At 44.2% G+C, this 18,446-nt stretch overlaps 1 protein-coding gene across 2 annotated transcripts; it reads left to right on the forward strand.

Moving 5' to 3' along the window:
- Positions 1–1,761: 1,761 nt before the first annotated feature.
- On the forward strand, positions 1,762–12,795 carry LOC308371643 (Krueppel-like factor 15). Of its 2 annotated transcripts, none has more exons than XM_080846621.1 (3): positions 1,762–1,932; positions 4,491–6,040; positions 10,553–12,795. In XM_080846621.1, the coding sequence occupies exons 2-3, from the start codon at positions 4,737–4,739 to the stop codon at positions 10,719–10,721; spliced, it is 1,473 nt and encodes a 490-aa protein (XP_080702747.1). In that variant the 5' UTR covers positions 1,762–1,932; positions 4,491–4,736; the 3' UTR covers positions 10,722–12,795. The 2 variants fall into 2 exon arrangements, with proteins under 2 accessions (XP_080702747.1, XP_080702748.1); XM_080846622.1 differs by lacking the exon at positions 1,762–1,932 and having other exon boundaries at positions 4,549–4,568; positions 4,616–6,040.
- Positions 12,796–18,446: the final 5,651 nt, after the last annotated feature.

Below are 18,446 nucleotides of genomic sequence, written 5' to 3' on the forward strand. Positions count from 1 at the left end.
TCCTGACACGAGCGGGGACCCTTGTCTAGAACAACATGCCTTACAGCTGTTTGATCTCTCGGATTAGCAGGTCAGGCCAGGTCCAGCGAAAGGTTTTCTCCGTGTTCTGTGTTGTACAACATGGTATTAGCCTCAATTGATGTGTGTGTAATGGGCCACACAACCGAGTGAGAGCTGGCGAAGTTTGACGGGGATTTCCAGAAAGAGCTGCTCAAGCTGTGGGCCATGCACAGAGAGTGCTGATATTAGTGCTCACAGTCAGCGACAGATGAGGTGCTAGATTAACTTGCAGTGGCCTAAAATTAAATTGTGCATCTATTAAAAAAATATAGAGGGAAGGGAAATGTTCTACTGGTTCCAGTCTGATTTCCATCTTTGGTTACAAAAAGCTTGGGAACTTCTGTGCACATGACAGTTACTGTTCAATATTTTTTTTTAATTTAAAATGAAAACTGACATTGCATTAATATTTGAGGAGAAGCTTTTTAATGTCTGTTTTAATGTTATATGGGATGCATTAATATCTTTTCACTTCCATAAACAACAAAATATATTGATGTTGTTTGCACAGAGGTGCCCAAACTCCTGTGTCCAACTCGTGCATGGTTTTTGTGTTCTTTGTGCATTTTCGAGTTAGGGTAATTTGTGTGTCAACAGAGACCACATACTTTCTGTACTGAGAAAAACCTTCGGGTATATATTTTGACACTATGCAGTCGACTTTAAATGCTAATTTTGTGTATTTTGCTAAATGGGGCAGTTTTCTCTTTGTGATGTATCCTACTGAGACCCGAGTGGGAATGAGCTGGCTAAATGCCCTGCCCACTTGGCTCATTATCGTTGTTTCTTTCTGTGTATTTCTCAAGGCGTCGAGAAGGAAATAAGAAGCACAAACTCTTTACCCTCCCCTTCAATGATGTGGATATGCTTAATTACTGCGGTCTCCCATAATAATTCTGATGGCTTATTTCGTATCTGTGATGTGCTTTCCTGTTTCCCACGTGTGACAATGCAACGTCTCAAAGTTATCTGTGCAAAACAGTCCACAGCCCATTTCAGTGATCATTATCGTGCCAAAATAAAAAGCAAATGTATATTTTTTACACATACTTACGTACTTATGCAGTAATGTAATGTTATGTTGTACCCTACATTATGCAATGTTATGTGACGTTTTGGAGGATAGCACTCTCTATACTTTCTGTGCTGTTCCAACGTTAATCCTTGCATGTCATTCCTGTATCACATGTGAGTGTGGAAATTAGGGTTTCTGGGTCAGTGACTGAGAAAATGAGATCTACACACTCCTGATTAGCTGAGAGAGCAGGGGTTAAACCGGTAACTTTGATTAATCTCTTTCCCTCACACACAACCCTCGCGTTTATTTTACTGGTCAGCAGACTGGCTTAAAGCAGGCAAAATGTAAACCGCACCCATCTTGGACTCAAAACAACACATCTGGAAGCTAAGTCCTGCTGTGAGAGACATATTTATGAAACCGTGTCAGAATACTGCACCTTGGGGACAGGCAGATAAGGACGGGAAGGAAAGCCTGGAAATGGTATTTTTCCTCAGCTAAACATCCACACACACACACACACACACACACACATCCCCACATGTGAGGGCACTCCAGTTTACGACAGATTTCAAGACCAGCCCTCTGCCGCTGCCGACCAATCCAGTCGTTTAGCAGGGACGAGCCTTCAGACTCTACCTCGCATTTCTACTCTTGTAACCCACTCTTGCAGTCATGTGACGCTAATATAGTACAACTACAGTACTGAGCAACGCGACAGACTGAAGCAGCGCCACACGGCGTGTCTCAAGGGCAAATAACGCATTAGGAAAAACAGCACCACGCGGAAGGGACTAAAAGTAACAAGATCGGAACTAAATAATTGGAATTGTATATGTTTTCCTATTTTGAAGGTGAGCGAGATTCCCAAAGCTTCCATTTTGTTCCCGGATTCTTTGAATTGGCTTGCTTGCAGTCTTGCATGAGGTTTTGGGCGTGCGTCGCTTCCAATGTGCCATATGCTGCAGCATGCGGAGCTCTGGACGAAAACATGTTTACGTTGAAGAGTCTGAGCGCCACGCTTACTCACGCGTGTACATTTGTCTGTGTGATAGTGATAACCAGGAGAAGATGGGCAATTAGCTTCATTGTTTATATTTATCTTTAATTTAATTCATTTGCATTTAATTGATGGTGCTGTTTGCTTTTCACTGTATGTTTGACGGGGAATAACGCCAAAACGCCTACCAGTTCTGCAAACGCACATTTGCATTGCCAATAGAACTGAACATTACTCAATGGAAAATGAATTCTGCTTTTGACATTTCATGAAATACTATTAGCTTGGTCATATATGAGGGCAGCTTTGACCACTTCCCATATTTTAATGAATTGATGATTACTTATCAAGCGTGTTAATAATGTATTTAACATAACTAGAGTGTCTCTTATGTAGCCTATAAGCCATTAAGTACGGATAGCAATCAAATCATTTGTGACTGTTTAGATCATTTGAACGAAGTATTTGCCGCCTTTTGTAGGATCAGATATTGTGTTTGGACTGAATTTATTACCACTTGGAGCAATCTATGTTGCACGCATCTGATTTATGCGCTATTAAAAGCGCTCGGTTGCTGCTCTCTTCTGCCCCACGCGGCGTTGCATGTTAATCATGTTGACGTTTTTTTTAGACCCTCGAGGGTTACTGTCGGTCGCTCAGCTCTATGGGAGAGAGAGGGAGCTGGAGAGGGGGGGGTTACGAGAAGGGGAAACGCTCTTACAGCGGATTATGGTCAAAGACCGTGCTTGTTCAACCACGATCAACTTTGTGTTTTTATTCAAGTTGACCTGATGGTCTCTTGGATAACGTGCAATTCGCTTGTAGTGCGATTATATCGCAGTGCAATGAGAAAAACCCCATCCTTCTATAGAGTTTAACGGGTTGATGTAAAATCTCGGATATCTGCCGATTACGCATGGAGGCCGTATCCCATCCACACGACGTTTGCAGAAACGGGATACATTCAATGTAACAGAAACATTCCTGAGCTTAAAGAGTTAAGTTAACCAAAGCATGTATAACATGGGCGTCGTTAGGCCCCAAATATTTTATGAGGACTGGATCTCTCTCTTTCATTTATTTTTTCTTTACAAATTCATAAAAATACAAAAGATAGTCCCGGATCTATGTCCTATCTATCATTCCGATCATGCATTAAAGCCCTCGATAATAATATGACATCGATCAAAAACTCAAGTAGGCTACGTTGGGGTCATCTGTGTGTCATTCAAGCAGACCTACTTCACAATATTGGCACGAGCACATTTTGTGTGATCAGAAGAGAGAGAGAGAGCGAGAGAGAGCACACCTGTTACAGGGCTTGTCATTGTTGGCATCTGGTGGTAGCAAGCTAGCTAATTCCTTAAGGCAAGACTTTAAGGTTATAAATATAAGAACCCGTTTTGAAAAGAAAACATTTTTCAAAACGAAAAAGTATAAAGGTATGCGAGGCTAGAGGGGTGTAGAAAGAGTTTTCTACTGTTGATGATTTTTTTGGTGAAGAGCATATGGGGAATTGGCCAATGAGAACCGTTTAGACTCTATATTAATGTATCCTAATCGATCTCCAGACAACGCTGTAGGTATATTTAAACCTCGGCTTACCACACGAAGGCTGACGTTTTGTAATATTAAAACATGATGTCACATGAAATGTAATTTATGTCTTTTAAAACCTAATGTTTTCTATGGTAACATATAGCGATGTCCATGTGTGACTTAAACGTGTTTTCATTTAGACGGTGTGGTATAATGGATGGGGTACTGTTCATGTGAGTGAGACAGACGACGGGCTCTGTATGTTATGGACTGTCTTAAAGCTTACGGTTTCTGTCTCAAATTGCGTGGAAATAGTGCATTCAGATGCCAGAATAAAAGCAATTCCAGGGGTAGGATGCCACTGTGTCCACCTACAGGTCTAGGAAAGGCCCCAAATGTTTTCAACAGCCAACAACGACACTGCATTTATATGGGTATTCTTGATGTTAGTAAAGAACGCTGATATTACTGGAACGATGCAAAGTTATTTTTAATCCTGTCTACTCTTTGAAATATAATACGTGTTGAAGCGACATGGTAAGCGCTCCCAGATCTCGTCCAGCTTGCACGCCAAACGCGTGCGCTCTCGAAATGGAAATTCACAGAATTCCATTTTTTGCATACGTGAAGAAGGAACGCAGATCACACCAGTTCCGAGAGAGAGAGGTCTAGTGTGGGAATATATGGTAGAATCAAGAAAGGGTTGTCTCTTTTAATGTATTTCAGTTATCCAAAGAACAACATGGCTATTACAATGGATAATACAACTGATAACAACACTTTATCTGAACACTTGAACACTGATTTACTGCCTTTTTGTGCACAAGAGTAACTTTATTTCCCATTTATCTTTCCAATTCTGTTTCTGTGTAGGAACACTCTGGAAACACAAACTCCAAAGCATATCTCTACTGTGAGAGAAAACAACAGGTGCCTCACCGTTCACTTTCTGTTCTCAAGTGTCCTTGTAGTGGCAACACTCTTTGAATTCGCCCTAGTTGTGTGTGGCCACTAGGAGGATACAAAGGAGGAAGGATCTACTTTTCTTTAAAAAAAAAAAGAAGATAAAGATAAACAGAGGGATTACAAGTGTAAAGACTTTTGGGGTAAGCCCCTGGGATGGTGGATCACTTTGTGAGCAGTGGGGAGTACTTCCTGTCTTACGGTGGCCTCCATTCGCCCTCACCTGTGCCATTTCACCTGTCGGACATGGTGATAGACTCTGTGAACTACCAGGTGATGCCCTCGCCCTTCTCCGAAGATGACCTCAGCGACTCCTCCAGCCTACGCTCCTGCTCCTCCCCAGACTCGCAGGTCCTCAGCTCTAGCTGCGGGAGTTCCTCAAGCGCAGAGAGCCAGGACAGCATTCTGGACTTCCTCCTGTCGCAGACCTCCCTAGGAGGCGGAGGGACGACAGGCGATGGGACGGCGAGCGTGACGCCCATGTCCCTCTCCAGCCTCCTGTGGGACTCGCGGCGTGAGCCGGTCAAGGAGGAGAGCTTCGACCTGCCCATCTGGTCATCGGCGGACATGGAGGAGGAGCCGCTGGAGCCCTTCCAGCCCACGCTGGAGGAGATCGAGGAGTTCCTGGAGGAGAACATGGACGGGGTGACCATGAAGGCTGAGGCCAGGGAAGGCGCCACCGTGCTGGGCTTGGGGTTTGAACTGGACCTGGGGTTTGGACTGGGGGTGGATGTGGGCGACGATGACGCCTTCACTGGATCACTGGAGACTGCCAAGTCTCAGCACTCAGACCAAACTGTGCCAACCACAGATGCCATGGTAACCAATTCCACCAGCGCAGAGACCAAAAGCTCACAGAGCATCCAGCCTCCAGCGGACGTCGTAAAAGAGGAGAGCCAGAGCAGGCCTGTGTCAGAGTCTGGAGGCGGCGGCAGCGGGATGCCAGTCATCCTCCAGATCCAGCCCATTCAGATGAAGCAGGAGACCCAGACCCCCAGTGCCCCGCTGACCCCCAGTGCCCCGCTGACCCCCACTGCCCAGGCAGCTCCTGCCCCGCCCTCCGACATCAAAATCGCCCAGCTGCTGGTCAACATCCAGGGCCAGACCTTCGCTCTAGTGCCTCATCTCCTGCCGTCTTCCCCGACTTCATCCAACGGCTCTGCCACCCCGACCCTCAACTCTTCCTCCAAGTTTGTCCGTATCGCACCCGTCCCCATCGCAGCCAAGCCCATGGGGGTGGGAGAGTGCGGCCTGGGGGCCATAGGGGTGAACGGCGCCCTCCTGGTCGGGAGTGCTCAGAGGTACCAGAAGAATCCGGTGGCAGACCTTATCAAAATGCATAAGTGCTCCTTCCCTGGATGTGGAAAGATGTACACCAAGAGCAGCCACCTGAAGGCCCACCTCAGGAGGCACACGGGCGAGAAGCCGTTCGCCTGCACCTGGCCGGGCTGTGGATGGAGGTGAGAGAGTGTAGCAGGAGGTGATGTGTTGTGCTTGATGGATCTTTGATGTTGATTCAAATCATCTGACAAATCCGAGTGATAATTTGAACTAAGTGCTTGGGGTAGAGTAATGGACTTATTCGCTCCTTTGATCAGCACAACTGGGTCACTGATTGAGCATGACTAATGTGTTCACATTGGCCAGACCTGGTTCCCAGTGCTTGGTGGAGACACAGATCATTAAACAGTCATGTCAGATTTAGAACTCAAACACTCTATTGATCAGAGGGGCTGTGTTTTTGTGTTGTATGTGTGTGTGTGTGTGTGTGTGTGTGTGTGTGTGTGTGTGTGTGTGTGTGTGTGTGTGTGTGTGTGTGTGTGTGTGTGTGTGTGTGTGTGCACTGACACCATGATATCATGATTTCAGATGACTCAGTCTGTCATCAAGCAACTCTATGGCAATGAGTGTTTCATGATGAGGCGTAGGAGGAGCCTTCCCCTCCTTGTCACTAAAACTGTCCAAGACAGTGTGGCTTTTAAATTAAACATTGGCTTTATTGAGGGTCTGCCATGTTGAAGACCTTTAGTGACTCTGATGTGTCTATCTATTGGTTAGTCAAGACATAAACTAAGCTATAGTGAATGTCAGAATAGATGTCTACTGAAGAGATTTAAATTCTGAATGACCTTGGTCAGCAGATTTTGTACAGTACGTGTAAAGATAGTGTGGCGTATCTAGTAGCATTAGTATTAGTCTTCTTTTCTGAGTATTACTCTTTTTTTCAGCATTCTTCTAGCTTCTAGGGATCTGGCTTTAAATCCTCTGGAAGTCTTAACATAAATAAGGACTATGAAAAGAGATGTTACAGCGATAGTCGTCATGGCAAGCCTTTCACAGCTTAAGTTGCTCCCGTTTTTCACTCGAAGTGTAAATGAGAGAGGTGAATGTAGAACCGGGTATGAATTTGGAAACAAGCTTGACTCTATTTTCAGGGTTCATTTCAATGATCCTCTCTCTTTTTTCTTTCACCTTGTGTTGGAGGTGAGAAATGCTTACAGAAATGGAAAATCACTAATGGAAGTGGAGAGAGCAGGGGACAGGACTAGTGATAGTGTGAGGGAGGTTGTGATGTTGGCAGGTGTCATTTTTCTGTATGTGTGTAAAATGAGACGAGGTAGCATGTGCTCTGAGATCACGTGCGTGTGTTTGCGCCCGCGTGCATGCGTTTGTGTGTGTGTGTGTGTGTGTGTATGTCTGCCTGTGTGTGACTTATGTTATGACGTGACACCTGTGCAACACATTTCTGATAAGTTAAGGTGTGTGTGTGTGTGTGTGTGTGTGTGTGTGTGTGTGTGTGTGTGTGTGTGGTATGTGTCTGTGTATACGTGGTGTGTTTATGTGTGATTCATGTGTAGTAGTTTGGTAGTTGGGTCCCACCCCTGGGAGGTTGGAAAGCTGAGTAGTCAGGGTCAAGTGGTGTGATAAAATAGAATTACTATATTTTTACTGGCACATAAGGAGTGTGTGTGTGTATTTGTGTGTTTGTGTGTTTGTGTGTGTGTGTGTTTGTGTGTGTGTGTGTGTGTGAGTGTGTGTGTGTGTGTGTGTGGCAGAGTGAGAGTGTCATGTTTAGCCGGTTAGCCTCCTCTCTGAGGCAGATGTGTGTTGACTGAGGATCAAGGACATGAAGGACGTGCTCAGACAGCTTTCAGAGAGAGCCAGATATCTGTGTGAATGGAGAAGTGCTTGTGGAAAATAGATGTGTACTTGTGTAAGAGAGAGTGAGAGAGAGATGAAAAATGAGAAAGAGACAGCGAGAGAGGTTAAGAGAGCAAGAGAGAGGGGGAGAGAAAAAGAGAGAGAGTATCACTTGCACCTGGATCTGTTCAAAGCACATTAGGCTTGTGACCTCGGGGAACAGGAAGTTTCTGGAGGCCTGTGATGTGTGCTGTAACTGTTATTAAACATCTGCAGCTACACCTCAGTAGCTGTGCTCTAGGTTTTCAATCAGTAGGACTCTCTGCTGGTCTGAAATACGTAGATTTGTGAAATAGCCCATTTCAATGAGACAGCAAAACCAGGGGTGTGGAAAATTATTTTGAAGAAGATTTTTTTTTTTGTATTTGTGAACGGTGGAGAAATACTCTCAGAATTGCATCAGTGAACGTTACTGTATGGGTCATGGATGAATCTGGCAAGCAAAAGCCCTAAAGAAAGGAGTTTGAGTTTGAAAGAAAAAAGACAACAGGAGGGTGAAATGGAGTTTATTTTAGAGATAAGAGATGTCACAGAGTGGAGAGCTGTAAAATGAGTGAGAGTGTGAGTGAGAAAGAAAAAGAGCGTCAAGGGGTTGTTTGTGAGTGAAGCATCCATTCAAAAACACAGCCAGTGAGTTAGAGGAGCGACACATAGAGAGAGAGAGAGAGAGAGAGACAGAGAGAAAGTGAGAGAGAGAGAGAGAGAGAGAGAGAGGGAGAGAGAGAGAGAGAGAGAGAGAGACAGAGAGAAAGTGAGAGAGAGAGGGAGAGGAGAGAGAGAGAGAGAGATAAAAAGTGAGAGACAGGAGAGAGAGAGTTGGACTCTCACGTGACTGACTGCCGTGGTGACAAAGAGTGGACAAAGACTCTGTGTTGAATAGTTACCATGACGGTGTGACAGGAACGTCTGTGCTGCTCACCAACCAAAACACACACACACACACACACACACACACACACACACACACACACACACACACACACACACACACACACACAAACACACTTGTGATTGAAGCTCATACATAACGTTACAGCTAGCTCTCGCACATATCTCCAAAGCACACAGCACATCCCCAGAACCAATCCAAACAGAAGGCCACTCATTCACATACTGCCGGGCCGTCCACTCCTCCCAGTCAGCGCTTGGCTGGCGTAATGGCCCCTGGGATGGAGGTATGCTAGAGGGGCCTCACACTCGGTTCCCACATGTTTTTGTCCCGGAGTCATGAAACTGAAGCTGGGTCTCTCCCAGGGGCTCCTTGCTCCTACACACACAGAACACACACTGTATGTGCACATGCCTGTGTGTGCAAGAGGAATTTGTGACTGTGTGTGTGTGTGTGTGTGTGTGTGTGTGTGTGTGTGTGTGTGTGTGTGTGTGTGTGTGGATGTGTGCAAGAGAGGGAAAGAGAGATTCTGTGTGGTCCAATGTAATGTAAAATCAAAGCAATCAGTCGTCTTGAATATGCTGCCTGCTTCCGTTGAACTTGGATACTCTAATTAAACTTGCAAACTTATCAGCCTTCAACATGAATACCTTCATTTTCCCTCTTTTCATACACACACAGGCACACACACACTCACACACACATTGCTGCCCTAAAAATACATACCCCTAAGAGTGCTAAAAGAGGGCCTCTCAGCTCTAGGACAAAACAGAACTCTTCAGAGAACTTTCACGTTAACATTATCCCTTATGCTTTTGAGGAAACAGCACACAAACACACACACACACACACACACGCACACACATACAGAACCTACACATAAAGAAGAGGCCACTAGGGGATTGATTGTGAAACATTCCACTTGTGAGTCTAAGACTGAAATATGACTTAGCAACAGGGCAGTGAACTTACATGTAAATATTGCCAGTACTGTCGAGGAACATGTTTCCCCTGCAAGAAAAAGAAAAAAAAAACTAACAAAAAAAATTTACGGTCAAGAACACACATGCTGTGTGTGTCTCCTCCCCGCTAAGCCTGAGCAGGATTTAGACTGTAGCTTAATGTTCTACTGTCAGAACCTGTGTGTACTCGTTCAGGTTAGTATTCCTGAACTGTACACCTGCTTTCCTGTTATTTTCTCCCAGAGGGCGACTAAACATACAATTCTCACGCCCTTAACCCATTCCCCTTCAAATAGACTACACTAGGAGATGAAGAGTGGAAACACTCTGCTAGAAACTGTATGAGAATCTGATCTAAATGTGGTAGCTTGTTGTGTGTATGGGTGCAATTGTCCAATATTATGCTCAACTTGAACTGGAGACACTCAAGCCGTATGATCATTAGTACTTATAAACCTGTATGGAATCAGACTGACATTACTTGTACTCATAATAAACATACAGATATGTTATCAGTGCTATTTTGGGGCAAGGGCTGAGCCAAATAGGAAGGTTTTAGGGGTGGCCTTCCTGCCCCCCTCCCCCTTCTAGGTTGCTAATGCTGTTGTTGGTTGTTTGGGTAGTGAAATGGTGTTCCAGTGATGGTTGTGTGGCACTATTTGAGTGTGGCGTGTGGAACAGAGACCATAGTGAGCCACCCAAAAGGAAATGGTGTGCCTCGGGGGAAAATAACGTGTTCTTGGGGGGGTTTCAGAGATGGGACAGTGGGGGGTTCCTGTGGTCTATTATCATCAAAATTGGATGTGACATGCTTTGTCTATTGGGAGTTGCAATTGTTGTGTGCTGCCTGTTATGGTGTCCCAGAGGGAAGATAATCATTAATCCATCTTTCTCTCTCTCTCTCTCTCGTTCTCCCTCAGGTTCTCTCGTTCGGACGAGCTCTCCCGACATCGGCGGTCGCACTCGGGCGTGAAGCCGTACCAGTGTCCTGTGTGCGAGAAGAAGTTTGCCCGAAGTGACCACCTGTCAAAACACATAAAAGTGCACCGGTTTCCACGAAGCAGCCGGACAGTCCGCTCCACCAACTGACCCCTGATACCCTCCCAATGGACAAAAAGGGCCAGGGTGAAGAGAGAGCACACAGTGTGTGTGTGTGTTTGTGGGAGGGGGTGTGTGTGTGTGTTTGTCAGGCTGTGATGAACTTGTACCAACGTGGACAGAAGAAGGGAAAACAAGCCAACACACACACATACACACACACACTCTCATGGCGATTAATGTTGTTTGATGTCCATGTTGCTCTTGTTCTACTTTGAAATATCTTTTGAATCATGCAATCATACCTAGTGAAATCATATTTTTACAAGAAGAAAATATGGGGCGGGGGGAGCTTTTGTATAATTCAAGCTTATGTGTACAATAGCTTTTTGTAAAAGATCACGTTCTTGAAAAATGCCTTGGTATCATCAAACGGAATAGCGTCCTGGTCCTCCTCCCCTCCCCTGTTGAGACGTTTGAGTGATAGGTTTGTTATTATTTTCCAATTATGGCCGAGAGCCATGGAGACCAGGTGAACACTTAGCTCACTCAGCACAATGACTTTAGCAATGGGATCAGTTCAGGACCGCTAGTGTTACATAAGCTACTGATGAAACATTAACACTCAAGGTGGTCTACTATGGAAGGTGAACGCTGCCATTTTCCAAAATATGTCCACGTGCTCCTTGGTACATAACATTTACTGTAAGCAGGAATGAACACTGCCATCAGCCATATTGTCATGTTCGTTTTGACGGTGCTCTTTTTGAACTCGTATGCAGCACATTGAAGGTGTTCTTCAACATTATCAGGCAGTTTTAAAAGGCTTTCTTCAGATAATAAGGGGGAAGTGTTCATAAGCTACAGGGAGCTCCGGAATTTTCCGTTATCAGGCACAGCAACAATCAGCTCATCTTCGCTCAAGATAGGGTGGCTTAAAAAGCAGTGCGAAATGAATATTAATAATTTCAAACGCAACAAAAAAGCTCAATGCACACAGATAACGATTGTACCTATTTAAATGTGGAAACTGGCCTTTAAATCAGTATTGGATTGATGATATTGCTGTTCTGCTTTGAAAGTGATATGGTGTTGTATTGTACTTGTAAGCATCTCCTGAAACCCAAGCTAAAGTATATGTTTCCATGTGCTATCTGGCCTTACTGAACCATTATGTCCTTGCTGAAGGTCTAACCTTGGTCCTGGAGGACCAAGATCTGTACAGTTTTTTTTTTTTAATTGAAACATGGCACTAAACCATCAGCACTGTACTGGTCTTGTTGGGAACATTAAGGCTTCTCACCCAAGTTTGCAGGACAATGACAGTTTGTAAGCTAGGTCTTAGTCCTTGAACATGGGATGTGTAAGGGGGTATGGATGCACATAAAGGAGAATGGAGGAAGGGTTCTGAGACTGTACAATTTAAAACAGAAACAACACCAGGAATCGACAGTCTTCTTGAAATGTAGGAGTGCTTTGCATACACAGCCTTGGACTTGAATGTCTCTCACCTTTTTTGTATCTTGTATCTTATTTTGGCTCGATATTTTGTCTCCTCTGGTGACAACTTAATCTGAATCCGAATCAACCTGTTACTGGAATGTCCACAAGCCCGAGAGGGCTCACTGTGTGGACCTCGCCACACATCCCTGAAAGGAAAGTTAAAACCACCAGCTTGGGCAGAATCTTTCCCTTGTCTGATAAAAACACGTAGAACTGTTTTGGCCTTGACAGATTTGGTTGGTGTCCTTGGTGAGAGGCATGGCTCAAGCATGTCTATTGTATGTTCAGAGACTAATCAAACCAGGGGTAGATACACCAGATTTAATGTTCATCAGGCATTCCTTCCATTCATTTATGGAATTTAATAAATGCTTGTTAGAATACAGGTGTTTGTTTGAAATCACATCCTATGAATGTATGTATATATGTGCGGGAGTGTACATAGCTACAGAAGTGAGAGACAGGAAAGATTTTTCTTTGAAAAAATGTGCATCTTCAGTCTGTGGTGTACAAGATTTGTAGTGTAAACCCCAAATGTGTACATAACGTAACGTTTCAATAATATGAATATATTATATATTTTTTTCTTTGTTGTACACAAAATGCATTTACAAATAAAACCTTGAAAATGATCTCTTTTGTATGTGTTTTTGTCTCTAGTTAATCATATATATATATAACATATATCATGTGTTAATCATATCTTTTAAAAATGATACAATAATGATTAGGTAATGATAATGATTTAGTCTTAAACACCTCAAAAATTGAATTGTTGCAAATATGTATTGCCAAAGTAACAGGTATTCATAGTTTTGCTTTTGGGTAAGACAAAAGTGATCCTATGTTTACCATAAACCATGGGGCTGCAGCAGTTCGGAAAAGCTGTCACAGTTTTCTGACTTAAGATGTTATCGGATTACTGTGTCTGAGTCGTCAATGACCACAGCACAAAATGAAGCTAGAAAATATGAAAGGATAACAGAAGAAAACACTTGTCAAAACTAAATTGAAGTTCAGTGATGTGTGCTACAAACATGTTTCTTGCAAGGAAAACCCCAGTCATCATGACAGCTGAAGGTCTCACACTGTTGCCTCACCTTTATTGATAATAAAAAGACATTTCCACTGAACCTCAGGTAAATAAAAGAACAAACACTGACATAGCCAAAACACACACTGAAATCCATGTGAGTGCTGGCTTGAAGAACGATAATCTAAGACTAAGTGACAAACTAGAATCTTCACTAAGTGACAAGGTAAAGCTTCTCAGAGTACTTAGAATTCAACTTGACTGTTTGGTAAGGCAACATTTTGCCCTGATGATATATACAACAGTCAGGGCATGATGGGGATATAAGTTCTAGCAGATCAATTATGGTTTGAACTGGTCTGGTCTTGTTGGATTGTATTTCTCGAAAAGCCTCCACAGCAGACAGATGCTAGAGCACAGTGTGTTCTTTTTTGTCTTGAATGGGGTTCCTGCCAAGCTAAATGCACACATATGGACAGCGTCTCAGGTTTACGGCGTCTTCGTTTTTACACGCGCTTCAGAATGACGCTGAGCTCAAAGCCATCACCATCGCCGCCTTCCACTTTTCCATATGACCGTTATTGGCAGCGGCCGATGTTTTCTTCGCTAAAATACCGCTGAGTCATCCAACATAAGGAAAAAGCCAAATGTTGTTGTACAGAGATGTATGTGCTATGTGATGGGGTGGGGGTGGAGCTGGTGGGCGTTGATGATTTATAGCAGCCGTATACATATTGGCACGAGTGCTGTGCTTTTGTGTTTAATGTTACGGGGGTCAAAAGCAGGGGCGGATCAGGGGGCTCTGGAGCCATTTTGGGGGTACTGAGGTGGGAGATGGTTGTGGTGGCAGCAGGGTAGGGTCGGGTGGGATGGGGTGGAAAGGCTGGCGAGAGGTTGGAGGGGCGATGCAGTAAGAGGAACAGGAACACAAGATTCAAACCATGTGTCCGGCACAGAGGCAACCTCAGGTAGCGGCTATAGTGGGGGAAGTGCTGACTCACTGCACAGGACGTGTGCTGGTTAGAAGTTTTGGTGACCTTTCTGCTGGTGTTTGGCATAAGGGGTCTCGATGGAAGGACATTACCCTGGTTAGTACTTTACCAATACTTTAAGGTTTTATGGAGTCTCGTTCTATCAGTCTTTTCCAAAATGTCCATGTTGTCCAACACCAGGCACAGATGAAGTTAAAAGACGATCATGTAACCTGACCATCTGTATTTACTTCACTGTCCCGGGGCAATGAGTAAGTGCTTGCAGTAGGTGAGAAAACCTCAGGTAGAAGTCTCATCAAGCTGTCCCTGGCCACTGTAGAGTAACTGCAGAACTGGCTTCTCCAAAGATCACTATAATCCATACAGCTTTGTGGTTATGAAAACAGAGATGGCCAAAATGATAGTTCCTTCACAATGCCTAGCCTCGCTGACCTCCAATTACCAGCAAAAGCAGCTTGAGAGATGATTTTTCTTTAAACCATCCTTACTCGGCAGCTTTGAGCTTATGCTTCTTCTTATTTTTTTTATCATTTCTCAAAAGACCAGTTACGATGGTGTAACTGAACCCTTTCTCATGTGGAAGACACAGGTGGGATGATGGGGTGGCTTATCAGACCGCCAATTGTCTTTATGGTTTGCAGTCAAAGGACTGCATATATATATATTTCACACACTTTGTGCAGTGTGTGAAAGCTCAGTTCAAAACAGAGATCTCTATCTGGTTGTTTTTGACTCATGTTCGTTTGGACAAAGCAGCATATGTTTTTTTTCTGTGGTGTGTGTGTGTGTGTGTGTGTATGTGCACTTTGTATGGGTGTGTGTGTGGGAATGCTTTAGGGTGGAGTTGAGTGTGGAGTTGCATGCACAAAGGATCTGTGGTTGACAGAACCAGAACCTGGCTTTCACACGCTTCACAAGGAGACACCGATCATTCTTCATAGTTATTCACTCACAGATAAGGCTGCTTTAATGTAACTGTCACACCCTGCCTATCATGCCAATCAAACCACCTTCAGCATGTTGTGACTAGATCAGGATCTTGATAGGTGTGATTAATGCCTTTCATTTCAGCACCTCAAGCACCTGCACACGATCCCGTACATTAGGTTCATTTATGTAATCACCTCCACTAATGCTTGGAAAACCTGAAACTCATACAGCATTCCAAAGGACACTCACTCAGCACTGTGAGGATCTATAAAGAGAATCAACTGTGGTGGGTTTGTAGCTGTTAGAACTGGAGGACAGAACTGACTCTGGATGACTCTTGTCTAAGCTTGAATGGGAGGAGGGGGGGGGGGGGGGGGGGGGGGGGGGGCACTGGATAGAACATTAACCAGCCTTGACTCTTCTCTGGCACTGAAAACATTTCGGCAACCTTAGAGTTAGGCTTTGGACTCCCACCGTTCAATAACCACCACACCAGACAGCGAACGCACGAGTCCCTGATAACACGGGGTAAGAGAGAGAGAGAGAGAGAGAGAGAGAGAGAGAGAGAGAGAGAGGGAGAGAGAGAGAGAGAGAGAGAGAGAGAGAGAGAGAGAGAGAGATAACAGTAAGCAAGATTCAGACGAGTAAGTAACACATTCATGCAAGCCTTTTCAGGGAGTTCAGGCTTATCCATTACACCTCCTTCTCAGGCTTGTCCTCACGAAGGAACCCAATCAAGGTTCTGCTTTAAAATGCCCTGATGAAAGATTCTTTGCAGAACCCTGTTGGAACTCTTTTGGCCTCACTGATCTATAATGCTCGACATTTACAATTTGACACTGTCTGGCTGTCAGAGTTGTTCTTGGTTAGATTGATCTGTAATGAATGACTGACAGTCTTATATGTCACTGATTAGTCATCAGCTTCATGATGTGGGATTTTCTTGTGACCAGAATTTCTTGTACAGAAAAAAAAAAAACCTTCAAAACAGGACTCTGAGAGACAACAGACATTTTTGTCTTGGAGTGCATGGTAATGTAACTCAAAATGGCAGACATTTAGTGGGCAGTCTGTCCATGACCTTTTGTTAAAGCTCTGGGTCCGGTTGTGTGTTTATGCTAACAGCTTGTTGGGTTTCAGGAACAATATTCTTGATAAACAGAGCTGTTCCAGCACATGACAGATTTTTGGATGGCTTCAACTCCCTATATCTAAGATGTGATCAAATTGTCTCATAAAGACATCTAGGCACGCAAGCATACAGGCACACATAAACATGTGTGCACTCACACACACACACACACACACACACACACACACACACACACACACACACACACACTGAAGCGCACTAAGTTAGCACTAGCCATCTATATGGTAAAGGCTATTTCTCAACCAAATTAAAGTGTCATGATGCATTTTTGCAATGGTTTACAATGGCATATGTGTCATGTGTTTCTCATGTCATGCTATGACCCATGTGTTTCCCCCTGTGTTGTCTGTTCAAGAGTGTGTCTGGGTTGCATTTCTCTTTTGGCCTCGGGTTTCTGGAGGCATGAGTCAAAGGGTTGAATCGGGAGGGATTTCTCATCCGCTGGAGGCCATATCGTTAATAAACATTTAGCAATGTTCTGTGAATATTTGGCTAATAACAGTGGAGAGCTCATCAGAATAATTGTGCTTTTCTTGTCAGTATATCCCTGTGTGCACATCTGCAAGCCATTACAACATTGTGCACAAGAAAAGCTTTGCCATTATTAAATGTCTCTCTCTCTCTCTCTCTCAGCCTCCCTCCCACACACACACACACACACACACACACACACACACACACACACACACACACACACACACACACACACACACACACACACACACACACACACACACACACACACACACACACACACACACACACACACACACTTTATCTCTGTCTGTCTACCTATCATTTAGTATTTCTCCAGAATGGAATGGGCAAATCAAATGTTCAGTCTAAACCCTACATTTGCACTTCTTCAGAAAATAACTGCATACGGTGTCATTACCAACTGTGTCATTTCATGTTCATTTCAAGTCTCAGTTGGCCCTAACTGATGCTGAGCAATGTGAGTCTTACATTGTATCAATACATGCATTGTCCCGTGTAAATTTAGAAACTGGTTCGGAGAGCCACTGTCCAAGTATAAATTACACACTTCAGCAAACCCTATTGGAAAAACACATGGACATTCTGGTTCAGTTTTTTTCGAATTATGAAATATCTGGATCCAAGGGTGGAAAATTATGGGTTTTCAGAGAGATTTTGGCGAATGCTCTTGGTCTGTTCACGCACAGAGAGTATCCCTATAGGTCCATTGGCACGCCACAGAGAGTGACCCGGCTTATTTATCATGCAACCCTGTACTGCGCCACTCATACATTAATGCTCAGTGACGTGAAATGCATGGAAAACAAACCAATGGAACAATAAAACAATGTGCATGGAAAAGCTTGTCAGTCCGTACTTGTTTTAGCTTTTCAGAAATAGAATCTGCTTTCTTAGGTCGGCTGTTACTGTGAAATGCTGTTTGAAGCCTTTTGGGCCCTGTGAATGAGAAAGAATCACATTTTCTTGTCCTGTGGGGCTCGGCACTCTTTGATTCCTTAAATGAAAAAGATCATCGCCTTAGCAGATGGAATTGGATGTTATAATCTCAGAAACAGATGGAATGGCAGACAGAATCATGTGTAGTCAAAGTTCTCCCTCGTGGAATCTTCACAGCATCTGGAAAATTCACGGTAGACATGGATATGACAACATGAGGAATCGGACATTTGGTCCTTTCTAACCCCCCCCCCCCCCCCCTTGGGTTTGCCTCCTAGAGATGTCTTACAACAATTCTGTCAACATGAAATGGGCCAAATGAGAAGCTTGATTGCACTGTGACCTTGATTGCACTAGACCTGGCTCTGTAGCTAAGGTCACGTTACGGGGGTCAGCTACGGAGTCATGTGTTGATTGGGCCACCTCACCCTAATTGGAACACAGAAATTATGCAACCAAAGCAGTATTGCACCCTGTCTGCGAAATTGCACAACTCCATGGCCTCAGACACTGATTTGAGCATGCTGTGTCAGCCAGGGGGTACAGACATTTATCACAGGGGGGAGATAGACAGTGTGTCTGTGTGCGTGTGTGTGTGTGTCTGTGTGTGTGTGTGTGTGTGTGTGTGTGTGTGTGTGTGTGCGTGTGTGTGTGTTTGAAAGTCTGTGTGCGTGTGTCCCTGGGTGTATGTGTCAGCACATTGAGAGGATGCTACAATAAAACTAGGATGT

The sequence above is a fragment of the Sprattus sprattus genome (assembly GCF_963457725.1).
Source record: "Sprattus sprattus genome assembly, chromosome: 10".
Lineage (NCBI taxonomy): Eukaryota > Metazoa > Chordata > Actinopteri > Clupeiformes > Clupeidae > Sprattus > Sprattus sprattus.

What these genes read in the sequence shown, in the direction of transcription:
- LOC308371643 (XM_080846621.1), top strand. Translation starts at nt 4,737, where the DNA reads ATGGTGGATCACTTTGTGAGCAGTGGGGAGTACTTCCTGTCTTACGGT. An exon ending in TGGCCGGGCTGTGGATGGAG is followed by an intron (nt 6,041 to 10,552) that starts GTGAGAGAGTGT and finishes GTTCTCCCTCAG; the next exon opens with GTTCTCTCGTTCGGACGAGC.